Here is a 21,909-nt window from a genome sequence, read left to right on the forward strand (position 1 = left end):
TTTAAAGTTGTTATATTTAAGAGAAATTATTGTACTAAAGAAGAGAAAAAAAAAAAACAAAAAAAAATTAGAAAATATTTACCTGTTTGAGGATTGTTGAACACAAAATGTTGAAGTAAACAAATAAAAATGTTGCAAACACAGCAAATTAAATAGCACAATTTGTATAAATTTTAAAATAATTGTTTTTAAATACGAAAAGAAATTCAATTTTTTTTTTAATTTAAGAAAAACTATGTATATAGGTACTTAATTACAAATAATAATTACAATAATAAAATCTAAACAAAAAGATCTCTTCTAAATTTATATGGTAAGAATATGGTTGACGTAGGTTTGTAAATTGTAGGTTATGTTTACTTATATTAAGAGTTTTGTTTATACTTTTTTGGTTTCTTATTATTGTTTGTTATTGTTTTTATTTTAAATATAACTACTTTTTAATGTATAATTAATTTGTAAAAAAAGAAAAATTGGCAAGTTTAATTTCACACAAATTTTGTTTAACTTTTGTTATACTCTAAAGGAATCAAAATACAATTTCTAATTTTTTAAGTTAACTACTTTTTTTTAAATAATTAGCACTAGTTTCTGTTTTGTTTTTTGTCTATATTTCACACTATATTTATATTTTTTATTTATTTGATAATAAGTGATACATTTAATTCTATAAATCTATAAGTAGAAAATATAATATTCTTATTTAGTTAGGCAGATATCGCTATAATTACTTATATTTACTTGTATTTTTTATCCGGATACCTTAATTAGTAATTAATTTTCATAGATGAGAACAACAACTATAACTTTACGTATACGTATACGTATGTATATATGTATACATATGTATACATATCTGTCTAATATTCAGATGTAAGTAAGACATCTATTATTTTTTTTTTAAATTTTTACATTATTCAATAATGGCCTCTACAAATATATATGTATATATATCAAAATATTAAATATTAAATGAATGAGCGAAAAGCTTGAAAATTAAAACAAAAAAAATTTAAACAAAATAGTTAAAAAATGTTTCTTCTAGTACTTAAGTAAGTGTGAGTATGATATTGTATTACTACTTGTAACTAGTAAATGTCTATTGTATAGATTACATTTCGTTATAGATTAGGTAATAAATATCATTAAAGAACATTTGAAAGTTAGAGATGAGAAAATTGTTGATTTTTAATATTTAAGAAAAAAATTTTAAAGCACGTCCCTAGTTATGTACGTATATGCGAATAGTATAGATATAAAGGTACTTGTAAACATAAAGGTACTTACAAGTACGAAAACAATGAAAAAATATAAGAAGTACCATCCTATGTAATGGCCTTGCACATTCAATTAACTAGTTATGTAGAAATACGTACAAATTTGGATAAGAATAAATATTTGAATTATAAAATTTATTTGATTAATCATTAAATTTTAATAAAATTATGTTGGTATATATCTATAAAAAGTAATTACAGTCAAACCGGCTTAATATATGCACACTTTTTCTATTCAAATTTGATTAGAAAACTTATATATGCGCAAAAAATGTAATACATTAGAAAAATTTTTGATTTTATACGTATGCGTGTTGCAAATAAGCGTGTTCGACTGTATAATCTAGGTACCTATATATAAGTACACAAATAAGCATGTTCAACAGTATAATCTAAAAAAAGAAATAAAATAATAATAAATAATAGAAGAATGTCATTAATTTATACAAAAACATGGAATAATAATTAGTCATTTATAATGGTATAATTAAATATTTTAATATAAAAAAAGTACAACAAACAAATTAAAAGTACAACAAACAAATTCTAAAAATATATCCACATATGTATAATTATATAAGTAGTAGGTATAAACATGTAGGTGTACATAGGTAAGTATGATAAGGGTAAGTATAAGAATTTTTACTACTTCTAGTTAAATTTTGGGGGTAACTTCTTAGTTACTTACAGGTTTTACTTTACAATACAAATAGGTAAGGGTTAATTTAATTGTTACATATGATTTTTACAGAATAGAAATTAAGAGAGTAAACTAAAGGATTAGGTAATCTACCTAGTTATAGTTAAAGGCAAAGAAGATATATGTATGTGTATATGAAACCGGAATAATAATTTCATAATTACGTAATGTTTATAGGTAATAATTTTAAATAATAAAATTTATATTATGCTTGTTGTTGTCTTTCTATAGGTAAGTATAGGTGTAAATTTTTCTAATGATTTCTAATACACACAAGAATATATAATTAACATCTATTTTAAAATTCAAATTTGTAATTTTTTTATTTGTTTATTTATTAAATACCTACTAAGTTTTAAACTATACCTTTAATATTTATTTTATTAAATTCTTGACATTAGTGGCCCAATTTCTATTTTTTTTTTATTTTTGTATTTTTTTGAATATTCAAATTTTTCTTTCTCTTCTTTTTTTTTAAATTTCGCTGATATATTTTTTCTGTTTTTTTTTTATTGTTTTTGTTACATAGGCAATCAGGCAGGCATGCACAGGTAGGTTATACACTCTTAGTTATTTTGTATACGTGTTTGGAATACAACACAAATCCAACCAAACAAATGTATTTTTTTGTTTTTTGATATAAAATGAGGAAGAAAATGTTAAATAATCACTTCTAAAGTTTTTGTTTTAATTTAACAAATTTCAATGATATTTCAATTAGAAATTTTTTTTTAATATTTCTTTTGTTTTATTTTTTATTTCTATCATATTTTTTTTATGTTTTTAAATCACTTATCTTGTTTGTATACGTACATACATATTATGCATATAGAGGGGGGAACAACCATAACTACAATCAAAATAGTAGGTACTTGAGATTGAGACCAAAAAATAATTTTTTTTAATTTTGCTATTATTTAATTATATTTTCTCAATTATTTGTATATGATCGATTGCAAAATATTAAGTAGGTATTTATGTAGATAATTTTACAAAATTCTGAAATCTTGATTTTTTTTTTTTGTTATACTTTTTTGTTATACTTGTTATACTTATTAGTTATTACGAATAATCAAAATCACTTTTGAATCGATTTACTCTCTGAAGCCTTTTTCAGCTTTTTTCACCTTCAATTTTTTATTCTATTTAAAATTATACTTAATAGTTTACTGCCATGTATACACAAATTTGTCTATTAAAAATTGAAGCCAAAATTTAATAAAATTTTCATGTTCATGTACAATTAAGATAAAAATTTCCTTGTATTTCTTAAAAATCTTTTTCGGAGGATAAATTTTGTTATATTTATATTGAAAGATTTGATTTTACTCTTAATATTATGTAGATATATCTACCCATATATATATGTGTATAATATTCTTCTTTTTATCAGTAAGTTAATCCCCGTCGTCGTTGTCGTTGTCGTCGTAACCCGTGTTTTTGTTACGCGTAATTATTCAAAAAAAAAAATGCGAAGAGGAAAAATTCTTTTTTTTTCCTTCAAATATTTCAATATTTCTTTACATTTCATTACTCGTTCAATATTTAATATTATAAAATACTTTATTAGGATTTTGTTGAAGAAACTTTATTATTATTTCTCAATTATTTTGAATAAATATTTATTTAAATTTAAAAAATTATTTATGTTACACACCAACTTTAATCTTCCGATACAAAAAAAAATATTTTTCTTTTTTTTGACATTTGAAAAAAGATTCTTTCCTTTTTTTTCTTATTTTTTTCTTTTTTATCTTCTTGTTTTTTGATTAATCAGTCATTTTGATATGAGCCGCTGTCATATTTGACATATAATGTCAACTACGCCTTGAAAATTGATGCCATATGCTAGAATATCTATTGGGTTTTTCTTTTTCTTGTTTAGCCCAATACACATTTTAAATTGGAAATTATATGGAAATTATAAAAAGCGACATCTTAACAAAGTATTTTTAAAAAAAAAATATTATTGTTGAAGAACAGTTAATGATGAGTGGTTAGAGAATTTTTAAGGTGTTGGTTTTTATTCATTTGATATTTCAAAATTATGGAAAAAGCATAATTTAATAATAATTTAATAAAACTATATTTAATATTCGCTGGATTAATGCAATGAGTCTGTGGCCATTTACCTACAATCAAGAAAAGCATCTTAAGAAAAAGTGTATAAGCGTTTTAAACATGTTTTTATAAAAAAAAGTAAGTGCATTTACTTTGTTAAAATTTTAAAATTTAAGTAACATTGCTCTAGAAAATATTCATAACTATCACTTATCATTTAAAACTCTTGTGTTACTTGGAAGAATGAAATATTCGGAAGTTTGCTTCTAAATTTAGCTATACAGAAAAGAAAACGTTAAAACTCAAATATTAAAGGCAAAATTGTTAATCTTAGTAATTTTTTATTATAATTATTAAATTTATTAAAAATTTATTTTTCTTTTTAAATTTTTAGTTATCTTGATTTAACATAAACTTCTATTGGATATCTAGAACGTAAAATTAGACCCATTTCAAAAACGAGATCTTCAATTTTTGTTTTTGGATAAATTTTATAATTTTTTAATAAATTGGCAAGCAATATTTTCATTTCCAGCATTGCAAATTTTTGTCCTAAAAATTGAAATTATTCTTAATAAATATCATTGTACAATAACGTTACAAAATATCAACAAAATTAGTTTTGATGATAAAATGTATGAAATCCAAAACAAAATACATATTTACCAATACAATTTCGTGATCCTGCACTAAATGGTATATAAGCGTATGGATGTCGATTAATTGAGTTTTCTGGTAAAAAACGATCTGGATCAAATGTTTCAGGATTTGGAAAATGATGTGAATTTCTATGTATATCATAAATATTAATAAATATATTTAGTCCTTTTGGTAATATAAGGTCTCCTATTATAACTTCATGATCGGTTTTACGTGCAATTAATGGTACTGGAGGATAAAGTCTTAAACTTTCTTTAATAACACATTCTAAATATTGTAAATTATTTAAATCTGCTATTGTTAATTCAGAAAAGTCATCTAAAATTTTAATGTAATAATTTACTATAGAGAATACTAATTAGATTTTTATAAATGTTTGTAAACATACCTGGTAATTGTAAAATGTCTTCATAACATTTTTCTTGTATTTCTTGATAAGTAGCTAAACATAAAATTGTAAACATTAATCCAGCTGACGTTGTATCAAAACCCTCTAAAAATAAAAAATAAATTATCATATTTGTGGAGTAAAGCACTAATTTGACGACTTGCCGAACATAAATGTATCAACTTCCTCACAAATCCCTTCATGATCAATTAATTTTTTTTCTTCAGCTTCTAAAAGAGTATCTAACATTGCACGTCTTTTCTTTTTGAAAATGCTACTGGGGATCATTAAAAAAAATAAAATGTAATAAATCAACCAAAATTAATTAAATTTGTGAGGCTCACGTGTCATCATCTGAATTTGTCGAATTATCATTTTTATTTTGAAAAATATTTCTTCGTAAATTTATTATTGTACTTGAAAATTTATGTAATTCATTAACAACGTCTAAATTAGTTTGATATTCTTTAAACATTTTGTAAGTTATATCAAAATATTTTAATGGGTGAATCAATCGTTTTACAAATAGTTTTTCTGTTGCTGTTATATTTTTGTGATATTTTTTACTTTCCCCAATATCATCTAAATTAACACCAAGCGCTGTCTCTAAAAATTTAAAAAATTGTTTTCAAGTAGCTATTTCATTTAAAATTATAAAATTTATATTACCACAAATACTATTTAATGTAAATTCCGGAATAATTTTCGACAAACTAGTTTCTTCAGTTGTTTGTGCTTTAAGATTTGTTATAAATTTTTTACTTTCATCTCTAAGTATATCAAAAATTAAATATTAAATTATAATTATTTTCTAAATTTATTCTATTTAAATTAAATATTTATCTGTTAAAATAAATTCGATGTTTTGTAATTATTTTAAATACTAACTTGAATGTTTCTAAAAATCTTTGTAGAATATTAAAATGAAAGGATGGAGTCAATAATTTTCGTCTAGAATGCCATTTTTCATCTAAAATTATTGGAAGAAGACAAAAAGTCAATTGTAGCTAATAATGTTTAATTCATATACATATTGTATTTTATTTTTAAAAAGGAATACTTTAAAAATAGAATTTAAAAGTAAACTTACGTGTACTTGTTAAGAGACCAGTTCCCAAGAACGTGTGTAAAAACTCATATGCTCGACTTTTAGTTATTACTGTTGTGTTATTAAGTATTAATTCAACGTCTTCTGGTGTATTAACATCATATATAGGATTTGCAAATACGTATCTAAAATAACTTCTTTTGGCATTCCTAACATTATTTCTAATCATTTGGAATAATTGTGCTGTATATGAATGAAAATGAAAAAAGATTTCAGTTGTAAAGAACAAAATATTATAAAATTATGTTAAATTTGTTATAATCATAAAAATCATTGTTATTTCAGATAATACGATATTTTTAATCATACATGAGTTGGATTTAAAATCACTTACAGTTTTAAAATTTGCATAATAATGAATAAGTGAATAAATGATTGTAATAATTTTTATCTAATTCAACTTTATATTTTGTAGGAACTAAATTCTCGATTTAATTTTGCAAAATATGAAGAATTGTATAAAAAATTTTCCACTTCTTTTAAGATATTTCATTCAGTAACACTTTATAGAACGTAGGTGTAGCTGACTTAATTAAACAATGCAATTTTTAATTTAAGAATTATTCTTTGGATTGCTATAGAAATAGCTTTTTCTTATGTAAACTTAAAGATTATACTTTTGATTATTACAGAAATTGTAAAATACATAATTTAAGGGTATAATTATGTAAAATTAGTTCTAGAAATTTAATCTGTCATTTAAATCATTTCACTTTGCCCTTTATTTTTACATTTTCACTGATAAATCAAATGCGAAAACAATATTATTTTCATCTAGGAGATGAAATCAAGATTAAAAATTGTTTAAGAAAAAATTATTGATTTACAAAACAAATCAATAATTTGTTCTTAAACAATAATTGCAAAAAATTTTTATTTTTTTTTTTTAGTTATTGTATTTGGAGGACATTGCATTAAAATGCACTAAGCTTATAGCAAGCCCGATTTGTTACATGTTTGTTATGTAAACTTAAAATGAAGGAATTTTATTTAATTGATTAAAATAAATCCACATAATTTCATTTGAACTTATCTTGAACCTAAGTATTCAATTCTGTTTGTAATTAATTATCGTTAAATTAAAGATTTCGGTAAGAAATTGTTTCTTTAATTCTATCATTATACACCCGTTAATATTTTCAATTTTGTTATGTTGAAATTTTTTGAATTTACTTATTTTTTTCTTTTCTAATCTTTCTTTTTTAAAATCTTACCTTCATCCATAAAAATGTAATCAAAAGAGTGACCAAAAATTGTTTTTGATGGATAAACACCATACAAAAGATCACCATTTACAGTTTTTATTCGCCTACAAGCAGCTAATAAATAGAAATTTTTATTCAATTTCCATAATATAATTACAATTATAATTAAAAAAATTGTAACTAAAATCATTTTAATTGAAAAAATTGTCTTTTTTTTTAGGAATCCTTTTCGGTTAATACTGTGTAATATAATATTCCTGTGTAATTCAAAAGATGTTTATTTATTAAGATAAAGGTTTCAACTAAAGTGAATTACAAAAATGCCGTCGAATTTAAGCTTTTTTTTCATCAGATTGAAGACCACATATATGTTCCTATATTGTATTTTTAAATCCGTATAGTAAGTATAAGAAAAATGTAATTTTAAGTAAGAAACTTTTCTATTATTTACTTTATGAAAGCTTAAAGATAATTTTGCTTTTTATTATTATTTTGTTCATAATTTTCACGTGTTTTACTCTGGAAACTGTAACTATAAATTTCCGAAATTAATAGCATTAACTTAGTAGCATTGTGGAATTGATTTTGGTCCATAAGTGTAAGAGCTCTAGATTTTTAAACACATAGTTAGTTTTTGAACTATAGTTCAATTCCATATGAGTAGAATTGGATCTACTTTGTTTAGAGGTTTTATGAAGAAAATGCCTACAGAGTTGTAAGAAAATTTCTATTTATAAACAAATTCAAATAAAATTTTAGAAGTAGAAAAAAAATTTTCCTTACTTCTCTTTTTTTTTTTTAGAATTAAAAGAACGATAAGATTTCCAATTTTTTCTTAACTAACTCCGCTACTGCATACGCGTATCAGTAAAAGGCAATTTATTTGAATTAAATTGTAAACAATTCATTTTAGTATAAGAACAATCTTCAATAATATCAATTTATTATCTGTATGACTTGTACATACACATATACAAACAACATATTGTAAATTGATAATATAATATTAAAGTAGATTAAAGCTTATAAATTGATAATGAACTTATTAATATTTTTTGTAGCTTGGATTTCTTTATTTGCTTTTAAAATCCGTATGTATTCAAGCTTATTAACAGATCATTGATAGGAATTCCATTTGGATAGATTATATATGTGATGTTAAGTACAAAAGGTGAAGCTCACGTGTATAAATTATTAAAATGAAAATAAATAGCACACATTTAGCACAATAAAAAATCGATATGACAAAGATATGTATATAGACATAGGGATTTCTTACATAAATAACTGAATCTAAGTATACTTGTCTAAAATATTGTTTACTCTAGCGGGCATTTGCGTTTTGATAATTTGGAACATTTTTTACTGTACTTAAAAACTATTTTAAAAATAATTACATTAAATTTTGTTTTTCTTACAAATTTTATAAAATTTGTATAATACATTTAATATATTTAATTTTTCACATGTTTTGAAACCAGTTTGGATTGAATAACGAAACTATCTTGGCGTCAAACGAACTTCAATTGGAAATTTACTTCTGAGGATTAATCCAGATTGAAAAACTATTTCATCAATTTTAGTTTTCGGATATAATTTGTAGTTTCTCAATAAATTAATAATCAAGACTTTGATTTCCAAAAGAGCAAACTTTTGTCCTAAAAATCAATAATTTAGTTATTGTTTAAATATAATGAAAAGCTGGTAGCGGAGTTTCAAGTGCTTCCAAAATTAATCAATACATACCAATACAGTTTCTGGCTCCAGCACTAAATGGTATATAAGAATATGGATGTCGTTTTATTGAGTTTTCTGGAAGAAATCGACTTGGATCAAATACTTCAGGATTTGGAAAATAATGTGGATCTCTGTGTATATCATATATATTGATATTAATGTTGAGTCCTTTTGGTAAAATATAATTTTCCATTATGACTTCATGATCAGTTTTACGTGCAATTAATGGTACAGGAGGATATAATCTTAAACTTTCTTTTATAACACAATCCAAATATTGAAGATTATTGATGTCAGTAATAAGTAAATCGGACAAATCATCTACAAAATCAATTTAATAGTATGGTGGAATTTAAAAAATAATTTTATGGCGTGTTCACCTTGTAATTGTAAAATTTCTTCATAGCATTTTTCCTGGACTTCTTGGTAAGTTGCTAAACACAAAATTGTAAACATTAACCCAGCTGATGTTGTATCAAAACCCTCTAAAAATAAAAATATTTTGTTACTTTCAGATTAATTTTACGTAATTACTTTGAAAACAACCAAACATAAATGTATCAACTTCCTCACAAATTCCTTGATGATCAATTAAATTCTTTTCTTCAGCTTCTAAAAGGGTATCCAACATTGCTCGTCTTTCTTTTTTGAAAAAATATCTAAAATCATCGGTCAAAAAAAAGATTTTCTTAATTTTTAAATTTCTCATAACTTACATATCATCGTCAGATTTTGATGAGGCTTTTGTGGAATCTGGAACAACACTTTTATTTTTATTTTGAAAAATATTTCTTCTCAACTTAATAATTGTACTGGAAAATTTGTGTAATTCATTTACAACATTCTGATGTATTTTGCATTCTTCAAACATTTCATACAAGAAATCAAAATATTTTATAGGGTTAAAGATTCGCATCATAAAAAATCGTTCTGTTGCTGATATATTTTTTCGATATTCCTCACTTTTACCAATGTCATCTAAATTAACGCCAAGTGCAGTTTCTAAAAGTATTAAATGAAATTGTCTTATAGAGCATGAAAAAATTGCTTAATTTTTACCACAAACTGTATTTAAAGTAAATTTTGGTATAACATCAGATAAATTGACAATATCACTGGGCTGATTCTTAATATTGGTTATAAATTTATAGCTTTCGTCCCTAAAATAAATATAAGATAAATTTTTAAAGTTAATAAACTAAAAATAAGATTTTACAAAATATTGACTGAAACTCACTTAAACGTTTCCAAAAATTTTTGAAGAATATTAAAATGAAATGATGGTGTTAATAATTTTCTTCTTGCATGCCATTTTTGATCTGCAATAATAATTATTAAATTTGATTTATTATTCAAATCAAGTATAATTTTATATAAGCACTTACGTGTACTTGTTAAGAGGCCAGTTCCAAGGAATGGTTGTAAGAATTCATAACCACGACTTTTACTTATAATTGTAGTGTTATTAACAACTAATTCTGCATCTTCAGCTTTTATAATCTCGTATACAGGATTTGCAACTATATATTTAAAGTAACTTCTTTTAGCATTTTTGGCATCCTGTCGAACCATATTAAAGAGCTTTTCTAAAAGAAAAAGGAGTTAGAATCGTCAATTAGTATATTCAGTACAATTGATTTAAGTATTTAAACCATTCTATTCATTTATGATTTAGTTCTTATAAAGTATCCGCTATGCTATTTAATAAAAAGCCGATTTTTCATATTTGTATTTATTGAAGCATTATAAACCTTTTTACCATTATCTGAGGAAAATTTTTATTCTGGTTTCAGTGAATGTTGTAAGAATTTACTTGGCCATATTGTCATTTATGTACATATAAATTCAGTGCGAATCTATGATTACAACAAAAATAAACTTTATCAGTTCAATGATATTTTGTGAAAAAGCTTTTTAGAAATTTATTAAAAGAAGATGAAATTTAAATTTTATTTATTTCATTTTATATTTTTTACGTTTTTTATTAGCGGCACAATGAAATATTGTAAACAATGACTATAAAATTTTTCACGGTCTGTAATTTCTCCACAATGTTTATACTCATTTATGTTTGACATTGTAATTTTAGTGATAATGATTACGCAAATTTATGTTATAACTTATCACTCTTTGGAATCAGTATACTTAAATGTGTTTCCATTTGAGATAATTACATTTTATAAAACATTGTGCATATAGGAATATTTTCCACTAAGTTGAATATAGCAATCACAAAAATTTGTTATTTGGTAATTTTTCATTATTATGATGAACAAATTATGTACATATCCAGGCGTATGCATTTTAAACTATTCCAAATGTCATAAGAACTAGCACATAATAAAAACCAACCCTGATAATTTATTATCAATTATAAAAAATTTTAGTTCTTAATGTAAACGAATACAAGAATTACTTATTTCTCATTACTTATTTCATTTCAAATTAATTTTGTAATAAATTTTTTTGAATTTTTCTTTACTTTTATGCTATTTCATTCTCAATTATTATTTGTTTACCTTCATTTAAATTGAAAATATCAAAATTGTTTCCAAATATAGTTGAAGATGGATAAACACCATATAAGGGTAAACCATTAACAGTTTTTATACGCCTACAACCAGCTAATAAATTATAATCTTTATTTAAATTATATAAAATAATTATTAATACTATTAAAAATATTATTAAAAACATTTTTTTTATTAAAAGAAAATTTTCTCTGTATACTTTTATTCTTAATGTTAAATATTCAACTGGTTCATATTAAATGAAAAATATCTAATAAAATTAGATTGCAGCATAGAGCTTTTTAAAATTAAGTACAAAATATTATCAAAAAAAAAGAAATAGAAAAGAAATTCTAAAATAAATTGAAAAAAAGCTTGATATTCTTCTCTTAAATCTTCGAATTTCATTATTTTAGAGCATTTATTTAGTGTGCGCTACTAGCTACTCGTACATACTTTATTTAAATTCAAAAAAATTGTAATAAAATTGATTAGACTCCTCAATTAAAAACAAAGTAATTAAGCAAAAATGTAATTAAATAATGAATTAATATAAATTGCAATTTATTTTTTTTTTGGAGTCTATGAACTTAGTTTTTAAGTTACATTTAATGCTTACTACGAATCATTAAACTTTGATTTTATGGAAGTAATTCTTAATTGTTGATAGCGTAGTAAAACTGCTTATTAATTTAGCTCAATTCAGTATATAAATTTATAAAAGATTAATTAAACTCTGTAATTAAATTGATTTTCTGTTAAATCAAATTTTATTAATTAAATTTTAATGATGTCTGGGCTCAAGTCGAATTTCAACCGGATATTTACTTCTAAGAATCAATCCAGTTTGAAATACAATGTTTTCCAATTTAGTTTTTGGATAAATTTTGTAATTCTTTAATAAACTGGCGATTAATACTTTTATTTCCAAAAGAGCAAATTTTTGCCCTAAAAATAAAAAAAAAATTTTGATAGATATATACATTATGTAGTAGAATATTATAAATTATAATCTTTACCAATACAATTTCTAACTCCAGCACTAAATGGTATATAAGCATATGGATGACGTTTTATTGAATTTTCTGGTAGAAAACGATTAGGATCGAATACTTCAGGATTTGGAAAATGATATGAATCTCTATGTATGTCGAATATATGAATATTAATATTGCATCCTTTTGGTAAAATATAATTTCCTATTACTACTTCTTCTTCAGTTTTACGTGCAATTAATGGTACAGGAGGATATAATCTTAAACTTTCTTTTATAACACAATCCAAATATTGAAGATTATTTAAATTTGCTATTGTTAATTCAGAAAAATCATCTAAAATTTCAATATAAAAATTAATTTTAAAAGTTTTTAATGGATTTACATGAAGTTTTGTAGGTACCTGGTAATTGTAAAATGTCCTCATAACATTTTTCTTGTATTTCTTGATAAGTAGCTAAACATAAAATTGTAAACATTAAGCCAGCTGATGTTGTATCAAAACCCTCTAAAAATAAAAAAAATGTAACTTCTTTATGAATTACAAACCGTAATTTGAGGACTTACCAAACATAAATGTATCAACTTCCTCACAAATTCCTTGATGATCAATTAAATTCTTTTCTTCAGCTTCTAATAGGGTGTCCAACATTGCTCGTCTTTCTTTTTTGAAAAAATATCTGAAATTATCAAACAAAAAATGAAATCTGTTTCGTCACAAGTATTAATTAGTTTATAGATAAACTTACATGTCATCTTCAGAGTTTGATAAAGGTTTCTTAGAATCTTGTATATCGTCTTTATCTTTATTTTGGAAAATATTTCTTCTTAATTTAATAATTGTACTGGAAAATTTGTGTAATTCATTAACAACCTTCTGATATGCCTCATATTCTTCAAACATTTTGTATAACACATCAAATTGTTTAATTGGATTAAAAATTCGTTTCATAAAAAATCTTTCCGAAGCTGAAATATTTTTTCTATATTCTTCACTTTTACCAATGTCATCTAAATTAACGCCAAGTGCAGTTTCTAAAAGTATTAAATCAGATTGCCTAATAGAATATGAAAAATTGCTTAATTCTTACCACAAACTGTATTCAAAGTAAATTTTTGTATAACATCAAATAAATTGACAATATCATCGGGTTGATTTTTAATGTTATTTATAAATTTAAAGCTTTCATCTCTGCAACAAATGTAAAATAAATTTTAAAAGCTACATATATAAAAATTAAAATTATATATTTTAGAACTCACTTAAATGTTTCCAAAAATTTTTGAAGAATATTAAAATGAAATGATGGTGTTAACAATTTTCTTCTTGCATGCCATTTTTGATCTATAAAAAAATAATAATTATTATATTTTTCAATTTATTTACAAAGATTATTGGATGTGATTTCTTACTTGTACTTGTTAGAAGACCAGTTCCAAGATGTGGTTGCAAAAATTCATATCCTAGACCTTTAGTAATGACCGCAGTGTTATTTAAAACTAATTCAACATCTTCAGGTGTAATGATCTCATATACTGGAGTTGCAACAACATATTTAAAATAACTTCTCTTAGCATTTTTAGCATCGTTACGTGTCATTTTAAATAGTTTTTCTAATTAAATACAAAATAAATCGAAAATAAACCATAAATAATGCAAAAGTTGATAATGATTCAATTTGAGTGTTAACTAAGCGAATTAATTGCGTAAAATAGTACGAAAGTTTAATATCTTTCAAATATTTATGTATGTGTAATGATGTGTGTATAAGCTGTACATGGTTAATTATCATTCTTAATTGTATTTTATATTCACAATTTAATTATTATAAGAAAAAGTTATTGAGCAATTTAATTATAAAAATACAAATAATTTGACAATTAAAACTAAAATCCTCAAATTTATTACATCAATTAAATTTCTTAATCAAAAATTTTTATTTATTTTATTTTAAAATTTAAATTACAATTTATATTGTCATAATTCGTAGTATTAACATTTTCAAACTAATCACTGTGAATTGTAAGTTAAAATATCGAAGTAAATAGTTAGAAAATTTTACTATAGCTATTTGTGACTCCCAAAAATATTTAATAAAATTTAAATTTAATAATTAAAAGTATCCTTAATTAACTTTATTTCATTAGTCGCTATTAAATTGCTAAATTTTATTGATTGATTAATTTATTATTCTTTATTTAGCTATATACATATGTATATTGTATAACGTATTAAAATTTACATACATATACATATATGCTTAATATATATTAATAAAACTGTTCTAATTTTAAATTAATAGTTGTAGCAATTAAAGAAGCAGGAATAATCTAAACTAAGCTTATTCTTATTAAGAATTATTTAGAACTGGTTTTATTTATGAAGCTTATTGTTTATTGAAGTGTGAATACCAATCGATGATAATCGACCTAAATGTAAAAATGATTATAAAAGACCGGGACTCAGAATTATTTTTTATTTTTGCGTTTAATTTTATTAAGAAAAGAAATTTAAAAAATGAGGCAAATTGGATATATACTCGTACATATATATATATATATATCAAACTACTCATAATCGCTTAATGTCGAACACTGTTCTTATACATGGAAGTATGACACATCAACGTGATACGCGAAATGCTCACGTAAATAGAACTTTGAAACCAGGAGTATGTAAAATTTTTATTGACACAGTCACGCAGTAGAATGCAATCTCTGGGAAGCTTGCTGAATGCAATTATAAAAATCTTAAAAAAAATTAATCGACCTCCACATATTGTAATTAAATTAGTATTTTCTCTATTTCATTTAATTTTAATTTTGATTCTATTGAACCGTCACAACCCGATTGTAATTATACATTTAATTATACTTCGGTTTTTTACGTTATTCCTGACATTTAATTGTAAATTCAGGTATACATGCATATATGCATATTTTATTTGTATGGGAGAACGTACTAAATGTAATACATAATTATAAAATTTGAGTTACTCATCATATATCAAATAATTATAAAAATTATACTGTAATTATTATGATGACTAACAGTGGAAATTATTTTTATGTAACAAAATAATTATCTTGTCTATTACAGTTCTAATTTTGCCCTGAAAGCAACTTATTAACGCTTTTTATATTAAATTATAGGTAGTTAAAAAATATATATTTATAAGGGTTTCCAAAAATAGCGTTCCAATGCACAAAACAATTGGCATTCAATTTTATTGTACTCATTCACGATCATCTTTATAATAAAGTTGGCTCAAACCAATGGTTTGTATTGTAGCACTTTTCCCTTCAGCAAGTGAAAATTCTGCTTTTAAATACAGTCTATGTATACCTATCAAACTATTAAAATTATTTTCATTCATATACAAAACTATTTCTAGAATTGCATATATTTAGGATGACGCATATATGCAGTGTTTGAAATAAAGCAAAAATTAATATAAAAAGGGGTTAACATAATGCTCGATTTTAAGGTTTAATTATGTGAGTTAAGAAAAATAATTATATTTTTTAATTTCATGGAATTTACCGTTAGATTTTTATGTTTATAGAAATTTGAAAAAGCTTGCGGTTTCGGAAATATAAGGTGTCAAAAATTCAAATTTTACAAATTTCAAGAGGCCATAACTTGAGAGGGGAAGGAGATGGAAAAAAAATTTCTTCTAACGAAATGAACTATTTGTTAATGTCTAAAAGCCCATAAAATTTCAAGCTTCTACAGGCTGGGGTCTAGAAAATAAACGACATCAAAAATTTGGAAAAAACGGACTTTAGATAACGGTAAATTTGAGCGGCCATTTTGTTTTTCTAAAGTTAACCTTTAGTATACCCCGCTAGGGGAAGTAAGCCACTGCCTTTCTGCGTTTGCAAAATTTGAAAAATCCTTATGGTTTCATTGCACTAAATAGTTAAAGAATGGCATTTTTAGGGTTTTGGGGGGGTATAACTTCTAAAGGGGGGGAGATAGGTAAAAATTTTGTTCCACGAAAATAAGTTTCTAGTAAAAATCTATGTACGTACAAAATTTCAGCTTTCTATCTTCAAGGGTGTAGAAGTTTTGTAAACAGACACACGGACGGACGGACGGACGGACGGACGGACGGACGGACAGAGTGAAACTAATAAGCACTTTTTTTTCAAAAATTTTTTGGAAAAGTGCTAAAAACAAATAAACTACTCGAATAAGAGCCGGTTTGTTTTTGTTTTTATTAAAAGCTCGATTTTTATAACAAAATAATATAAATATTTATAAAAAATTTTAGTCGAGTCATTTAGACTGCTTCACTAGCCATATCTAAAGATAATAATAAAACTTTAACCCGTTGACAAATATCACTATTTAGTAATTTGCAGTTCGATATGTGTAAGTGTATATAGGGCACAAGTGCATTGGCAACAAGTTCCATTTGTTAACTACTTTGTTTTCTTTTCCTTTTACTACTTTGTTTATTGTGAATTTATAAAACTTTTAAAATGTATATAAGCTACTGGAAAAATCTCAGTTCTGTGTCATTGCAAAAGCAAGATATCGAACTAAATTTTCACCACTAAATTTTTAAAAATTATTAAATTATGGTGAAATTAATCTATGGAAAATATGTATTTAATTGTGTATGTTGGTATAGCTTAATTACAGAATATTTTCTTAATAAATAAAATAATTACTATTACATTTTATTTATTTTTTTAGTTTAAATGAACACATTTAATACCTTCATCCAAACTGATGATATCAAAATTATTTCCAAATATTGTTGAAGATGGAAAAACGCCATACAGTGGAGTACCATCAACATTTTTAATACGTCTACAACCGGCTAATAAATTATAATTTTTATTTAATTTTTTTAAAATAATTATTAAAATAATTAAAAAAATTGTTATGAAAATCATTCTCAAAACAAAATTTTAATCCTTTATTATTGAAGCGAAATGTTGAACTGATTCGCTGATTTAGAACCAAACATAGAAGAAATTGTAAATTGAGAAAATAAGCTTTTTAAAAATTTTTGAATAATCATCTCTTGACTTCTCTTTGAATAATATTAAAAAATTAATAAATTAAGGTTGATTATCGCAAAAGCTTGAAAACTGTTTATATTTTTTTTTTGTTTTTTAATTTCTTCTTAGATAATAGTTTCGTTTTAGTATTTATAATTAGCTGTTTATAATAGGAGACTTTTTTTTTATTTTAATTTTATCATATCAATAAAATAATATTTTAATTATGCCTCGGTTCAAGACGCGTTTAGGTTCAATAGGGTATTTACTTCCAAAAAGCGAAAATAATGTCTTCAAGCATTGTTTATGGATAAATTTTGTACTGATTTGAAGGGCCATTACATTTCTCTCATTAAAAATAAACAAAATTATAATTATAAACAAAAAGTTAACTATAAAATCTACATACGGTTTTGGGAATGAGTTTAGGAACATTTATCTTTTAAGTTAGATTTTATTCTAACTGCAAATATTTGTAAAATCTTAAGGCTGATTTCAAAAACAGTTGAACATCACTGATTAATAATTAAACTAAGATTAATTAAACTCTAGAAACGCATTTATTTTTTTTTGCTGTATATAACATATATATTTAATTTAAAATTTTAATGACGCCTGGGCTCGAGACGAACTTTGAGAGGATATTTACTTCTAAGAATCAATCCAGCTTGAAATACAATATCTTCAATTCTAGTTTTTGGATAAATTTTGTAATTCTTTAATAAACTGGCGATTAATACTTTGATTTCTAAAAGAGCAAATTTTTGTCCTAAAAATAAAATAATTAATTTAATAAGTACATATAAATATGCAATCGCATTTTTTTTAATTCTAATGTTTACCAATACAATTTCTAATTCCAGCACTAAATGGTATATAAGCATATGGATGACGTTTTATTGAATTTTCTGGTAGAAAACGATCAGGATCAAATACTCCAGGATTTGGAAAATGATGTGGATTTCTATGTACTTCAAAAATATGAATATGAATATTGCATCCCTTTGGTAAAATATAATTTCCAATTTGAATTTCTTCATCGGTTTTACGTGCAATCATTGGTACTGGAGGATATAATCTTAAACTTTCTTTTATAACACAATCTAAATATTGAAGATTATTCAAATCAGTGATGGTCAATTTAGAAAAATCATCTAAAATATCAATGTGAAAATTAGTTTGAAAAAATTCTAATTGGATTTCCATGAAGATTTGTACCTGGTAATTGTAAAATTTCTTCATAACATTTTTGTTGTATTTCTTGATAAGTACCTAAACATAAAATAGCAAACATTAATCCAGCTGATGTTGTATCAAAACCCTCTAAAAATAAAAAAAATAACTTCTTTATGAATTGCAAACAGTAATTTGAGGACTTACCAAACATAAATGTATCAACTTCCTCACAAATGCCTTGATGATCAATTAAGTTCTTCTCTTCAGCTTCTAGGAGAGTATCTAACATTGCTCGTCTTTCTTTTTTAAAAAAATATCTGAAAAAATCAAAGGAAAAACCGATTTTAATCACAAAGTTAATCAAGTTCAGTAAACTTACATATCATCATCAGAATTTGAAGATGGTTTTAAGGAATCTTGAGTCACATCTTTATTTTGGAAAATATTTCTTCTCAATTTAATAATTGTGCTAGAAAAATTATGTAATTCATTTACAATGCGCTGGAATGGTTCATGTTCTTCAAACATTTTATATAAACAATCAAAATGTTTAACTGGATTGAAAACGCGTTTTATAAATAATTGTTCGGAAGCTGAAATATTTTCGCGGTATTCTTTACTTTTGCCAATATCGTCTAAATTAACACCAAGTGCAGTTTCTAAAAGTATTAAAATGAGAGTCTCTTGCAGAACAAAGAAAAGTTTCTTAAAATAGTATTAAAACTTACCGCAAACAGTATTCAAAGTAAATTTTGGAATCACGTCGGATAAATTGACAATATCACTGGACTCATCCTTAATATTGGCTATAAATTTGAAACTCTCATCCCTAAAATAAATATAAAATAAATTTTCAAAATTTATAAATTGAAATCCTGTAAACTTTTAAGAAATATTTTTTTTGTAACTCACTTAAATGTTTCTAAAAATTTTTGAAGAATATTAAAATGAAATGATGGCGTTAATAATTTTCTTCTAGTATGCCATTTTTGATCTATGTAAGAAATAATAATTATTACATTTACAATTAAATTTAAATTAAACAACTGATTACTTACGTGTGCTTGTCAAAAGACCAGTTCCGAGATGTGGGTGCAAAAAATTATATAGAAGACCTTTAGTAATGACCACAGTGTTATTCAGAATTAATTCGGACTCTTCAGGAGTAATGATTTCGTAAAATGGATTTCCAACCAGAAATTTAAAATAACTTCTCTTAGCATTTTTAGCATCATTACGTGCCATTTTAAATAGTTTTTCTAATTAAAAACAAAATAAATTAATAATAAGTTATAAATAATGCAAAAGTTAGAATGTAACGATTTAATTAAGGCATTAATTAATTAAGCGCTTGTGATTTCAATTAATTAAATGAAATGAATACCCTGAAATTAATTAAAATTATCATGCATTATGCAAAAAATTAAATAAAATTATAAATTAAAGAAAGCATTTTGTGGGATCTCATTTTAATACGGGACAGTTAATTTCTCATTCTTAGTACGATTTTAATTACGCATAGCTCAAGTCAACTTCTTGAATAATTCAAGTCAAGTTCTCAAATAAATCTTTAATTGAATTTGGAATAAAAAATGATTGTACTGTTATACTGTTATATTTTTTACACACCGATTTTCACTGTAGTTTTAATATATTCCCCTTTCTCTCACACTCTGTATGAGATTATTAATTTTAAAGAGCTCTCATCACAATCAAATTAGGCAAGTTCTTAGCAAAGTCTTTTAATATTACTACCTTAATAATAATACTAAATTTGTGATCTAATAAGGTTTAAATCTAGAACATAAAAAAAAAATTTTTCTTATAGATCCAAAAAATTTAAATTATCTCACTGTAATGTTATAATATTTTTTCAAATTAAATTAACACATTAATACCTTCATCTAAACTAATTAGATCAAAATTATTTCCGAATATTGTTAAAGATGGAATAACACCATACAGTGGAGTACCATCAACATTTTTAATACGTCTACAACCGGCTAGTAAATTATAATTTTTATTTAATTTTTTTAAAATAATTATTAAAATAATTAAAAAAATTGTTATGAAAATCATTCTCAAAACAAAATTTTATTCCTTTATTATTGAAGTGAAATGTAGAACTGATTCACTGATTTAGAACCAAACATAGAAGAAATTGTAGATTACAAAAAATAAGCTTTCCGAAAATTATTTCAAAAATTATGACTTCTCTTTTAATATGTACTAATATTAAAAAAATGAATTAATTAGAATTTCCAGTTCAGCATATTTAAGTGTAATTATTTCCTATATATATGTAGGATGTGAATTATTGTGTCTATTTGTAAAACAACTTCTTTTAGCGTCCTTGGAGAGCATTTCTAATAGTTTTTCTATAATTATTTATTCTAACAAAGATTTTGTTAGAAGCAATTCAATTCCAGTTTTAAATTAAATAATAGATAGCAATTATTTCAAGATTAATAAATTATAAGTACTCGTACTTATAATATAAAATATTCAATTAATTTATATAGAATATTTTGTATGTATAGGTACTATTAAAATTAACATACATTGAATAAATTATTTAAATAACAGTTTAAAAGCTTAACAACGGCAACGTTTACCCTACAGGAGTAGATTTCACTTGCTTATAGTCTAATACTCTAATATCTGATTACAGAGAATTTTATAAAATGAAACTAAAAATTCTTTAAAATAATTACAAATCTTTTTATAATATCATGTGTGGATTTTACATACACAGATGAATAAATTATACTGATATTAATTTAAATGCAAAAAAATATCAAATAATTTAAATTAAATTATACAAAATAATTAATATAAACGATAGAAAATCTTTGAATAAAAAAAAATTAAATGATGAATATGCTCATACTACAATTTGCTATATACATTAATTGAACTTTATAATAATTAATTAAAATTATATTCAATAAATTATTCATAACTTGAGCCTGTAATTATATTGATATTATAGAATCATAAAAATACAAGCAACGTATAACTTGATTTGAAATAAATTATTGTAGAAATTGCATGTAAACTTAAAATATTTTGCCAT

General features: G+C 23.6%; 3 protein-coding genes across 7 annotated transcripts in view; all 3 read right to left on the reverse strand.

Annotated features, from left to right (window-relative positions):
- LOC129616170 (GATA zinc finger domain-containing protein 10-like) overlaps positions 1 to 3,657 on the reverse strand; it is a 39,455-nt gene extending 35,798 nt beyond the window's left edge. For 2 of the 5 annotated variants that reach the window (XR_008697520.1, XM_055531656.1), the window contains exons 1-2: positions 2,344 to 3,657; positions 83 to 675 (exon numbers count right to left, since the gene is read on the reverse strand). The gene's annotated coding sequence lies outside the window, so the exon portion shown is untranslated. Of the gene's footprint in view, positions 1 to 82; positions 676 to 2,322 lie in introns of all 5 variants that reach the window. The other 3 variants (XM_055531673.1, XM_055531665.1, XM_055531682.1) reach the window with 3 other exon arrangements.
- Positions 3,658 to 4,367: 710 nt separating this feature from the next.
- Positions 4,368 to 12,067, reverse strand: LOC129616531 (uncharacterized). The gene is made up of 19 exons (XM_055532189.1): positions 11,656 to 12,067; positions 10,522 to 10,722; positions 10,374 to 10,455; positions 10,196 to 10,296; positions 9,853 to 10,138; positions 9,683 to 9,795; positions 9,517 to 9,621; positions 9,146 to 9,457; positions 8,901 to 9,057; positions 8,244 to 8,250; positions 7,409 to 7,676; positions 6,177 to 6,377; positions 5,975 to 6,056; positions 5,756 to 5,856; positions 5,431 to 5,692; positions 5,251 to 5,363; positions 5,087 to 5,191; positions 4,705 to 5,016; positions 4,368 to 4,590 (listed from the first exon to the last, which is right to left on the reverse strand). The coding sequence occupies exons 1-19, from the start codon at positions 11,831 to 11,833 to the stop codon at positions 4,433 to 4,435; spliced, it is 3,144 nt and encodes a 1,047-aa protein (XP_055388164.1). The 5' UTR covers positions 11,834 to 12,067; the 3' UTR covers positions 4,368 to 4,432.
- Positions 12,068 to 12,282: 215 nt separating this feature from the next.
- Positions 12,283 to 20,946, reverse strand: LOC129616537 (uncharacterized). The gene is made up of 18 exons (XM_055532196.1): positions 20,732 to 20,946; positions 19,892 to 20,092; positions 19,746 to 19,827; positions 19,562 to 19,662; positions 19,213 to 19,492; positions 19,038 to 19,150; positions 18,876 to 18,980; positions 18,500 to 18,811; positions 18,271 to 18,426; positions 17,369 to 17,557; positions 14,055 to 14,255; positions 13,905 to 13,986; positions 13,733 to 13,833; positions 13,391 to 13,676; positions 13,209 to 13,321; positions 13,045 to 13,149; positions 12,666 to 12,977; positions 12,283 to 12,594 (listed from the first exon to the last, which is right to left on the reverse strand). Exons 1-18 carry the CDS (start codon positions 20,910 to 20,912, stop codon positions 12,431 to 12,433), a joined length of 3,084 nt encoding a protein of 1,027 aa, XP_055388171.1. The 5' UTR covers positions 20,913 to 20,946; the 3' UTR covers positions 12,283 to 12,430.
- Positions 20,947 to 21,909: the final 963 nt, after the last annotated feature.

Source organism: Condylostylus longicornis, unplaced genomic scaffold (genome assembly GCF_029603195.1).
Source record: "Condylostylus longicornis isolate FDR11 unplaced genomic scaffold, ASM2960319v2 ptg000005l, whole genome shotgun sequence".
In the NCBI taxonomy this organism is placed as follows: Eukaryota; Metazoa; Arthropoda; class Insecta; order Diptera; family Dolichopodidae; genus Condylostylus; species Condylostylus longicornis.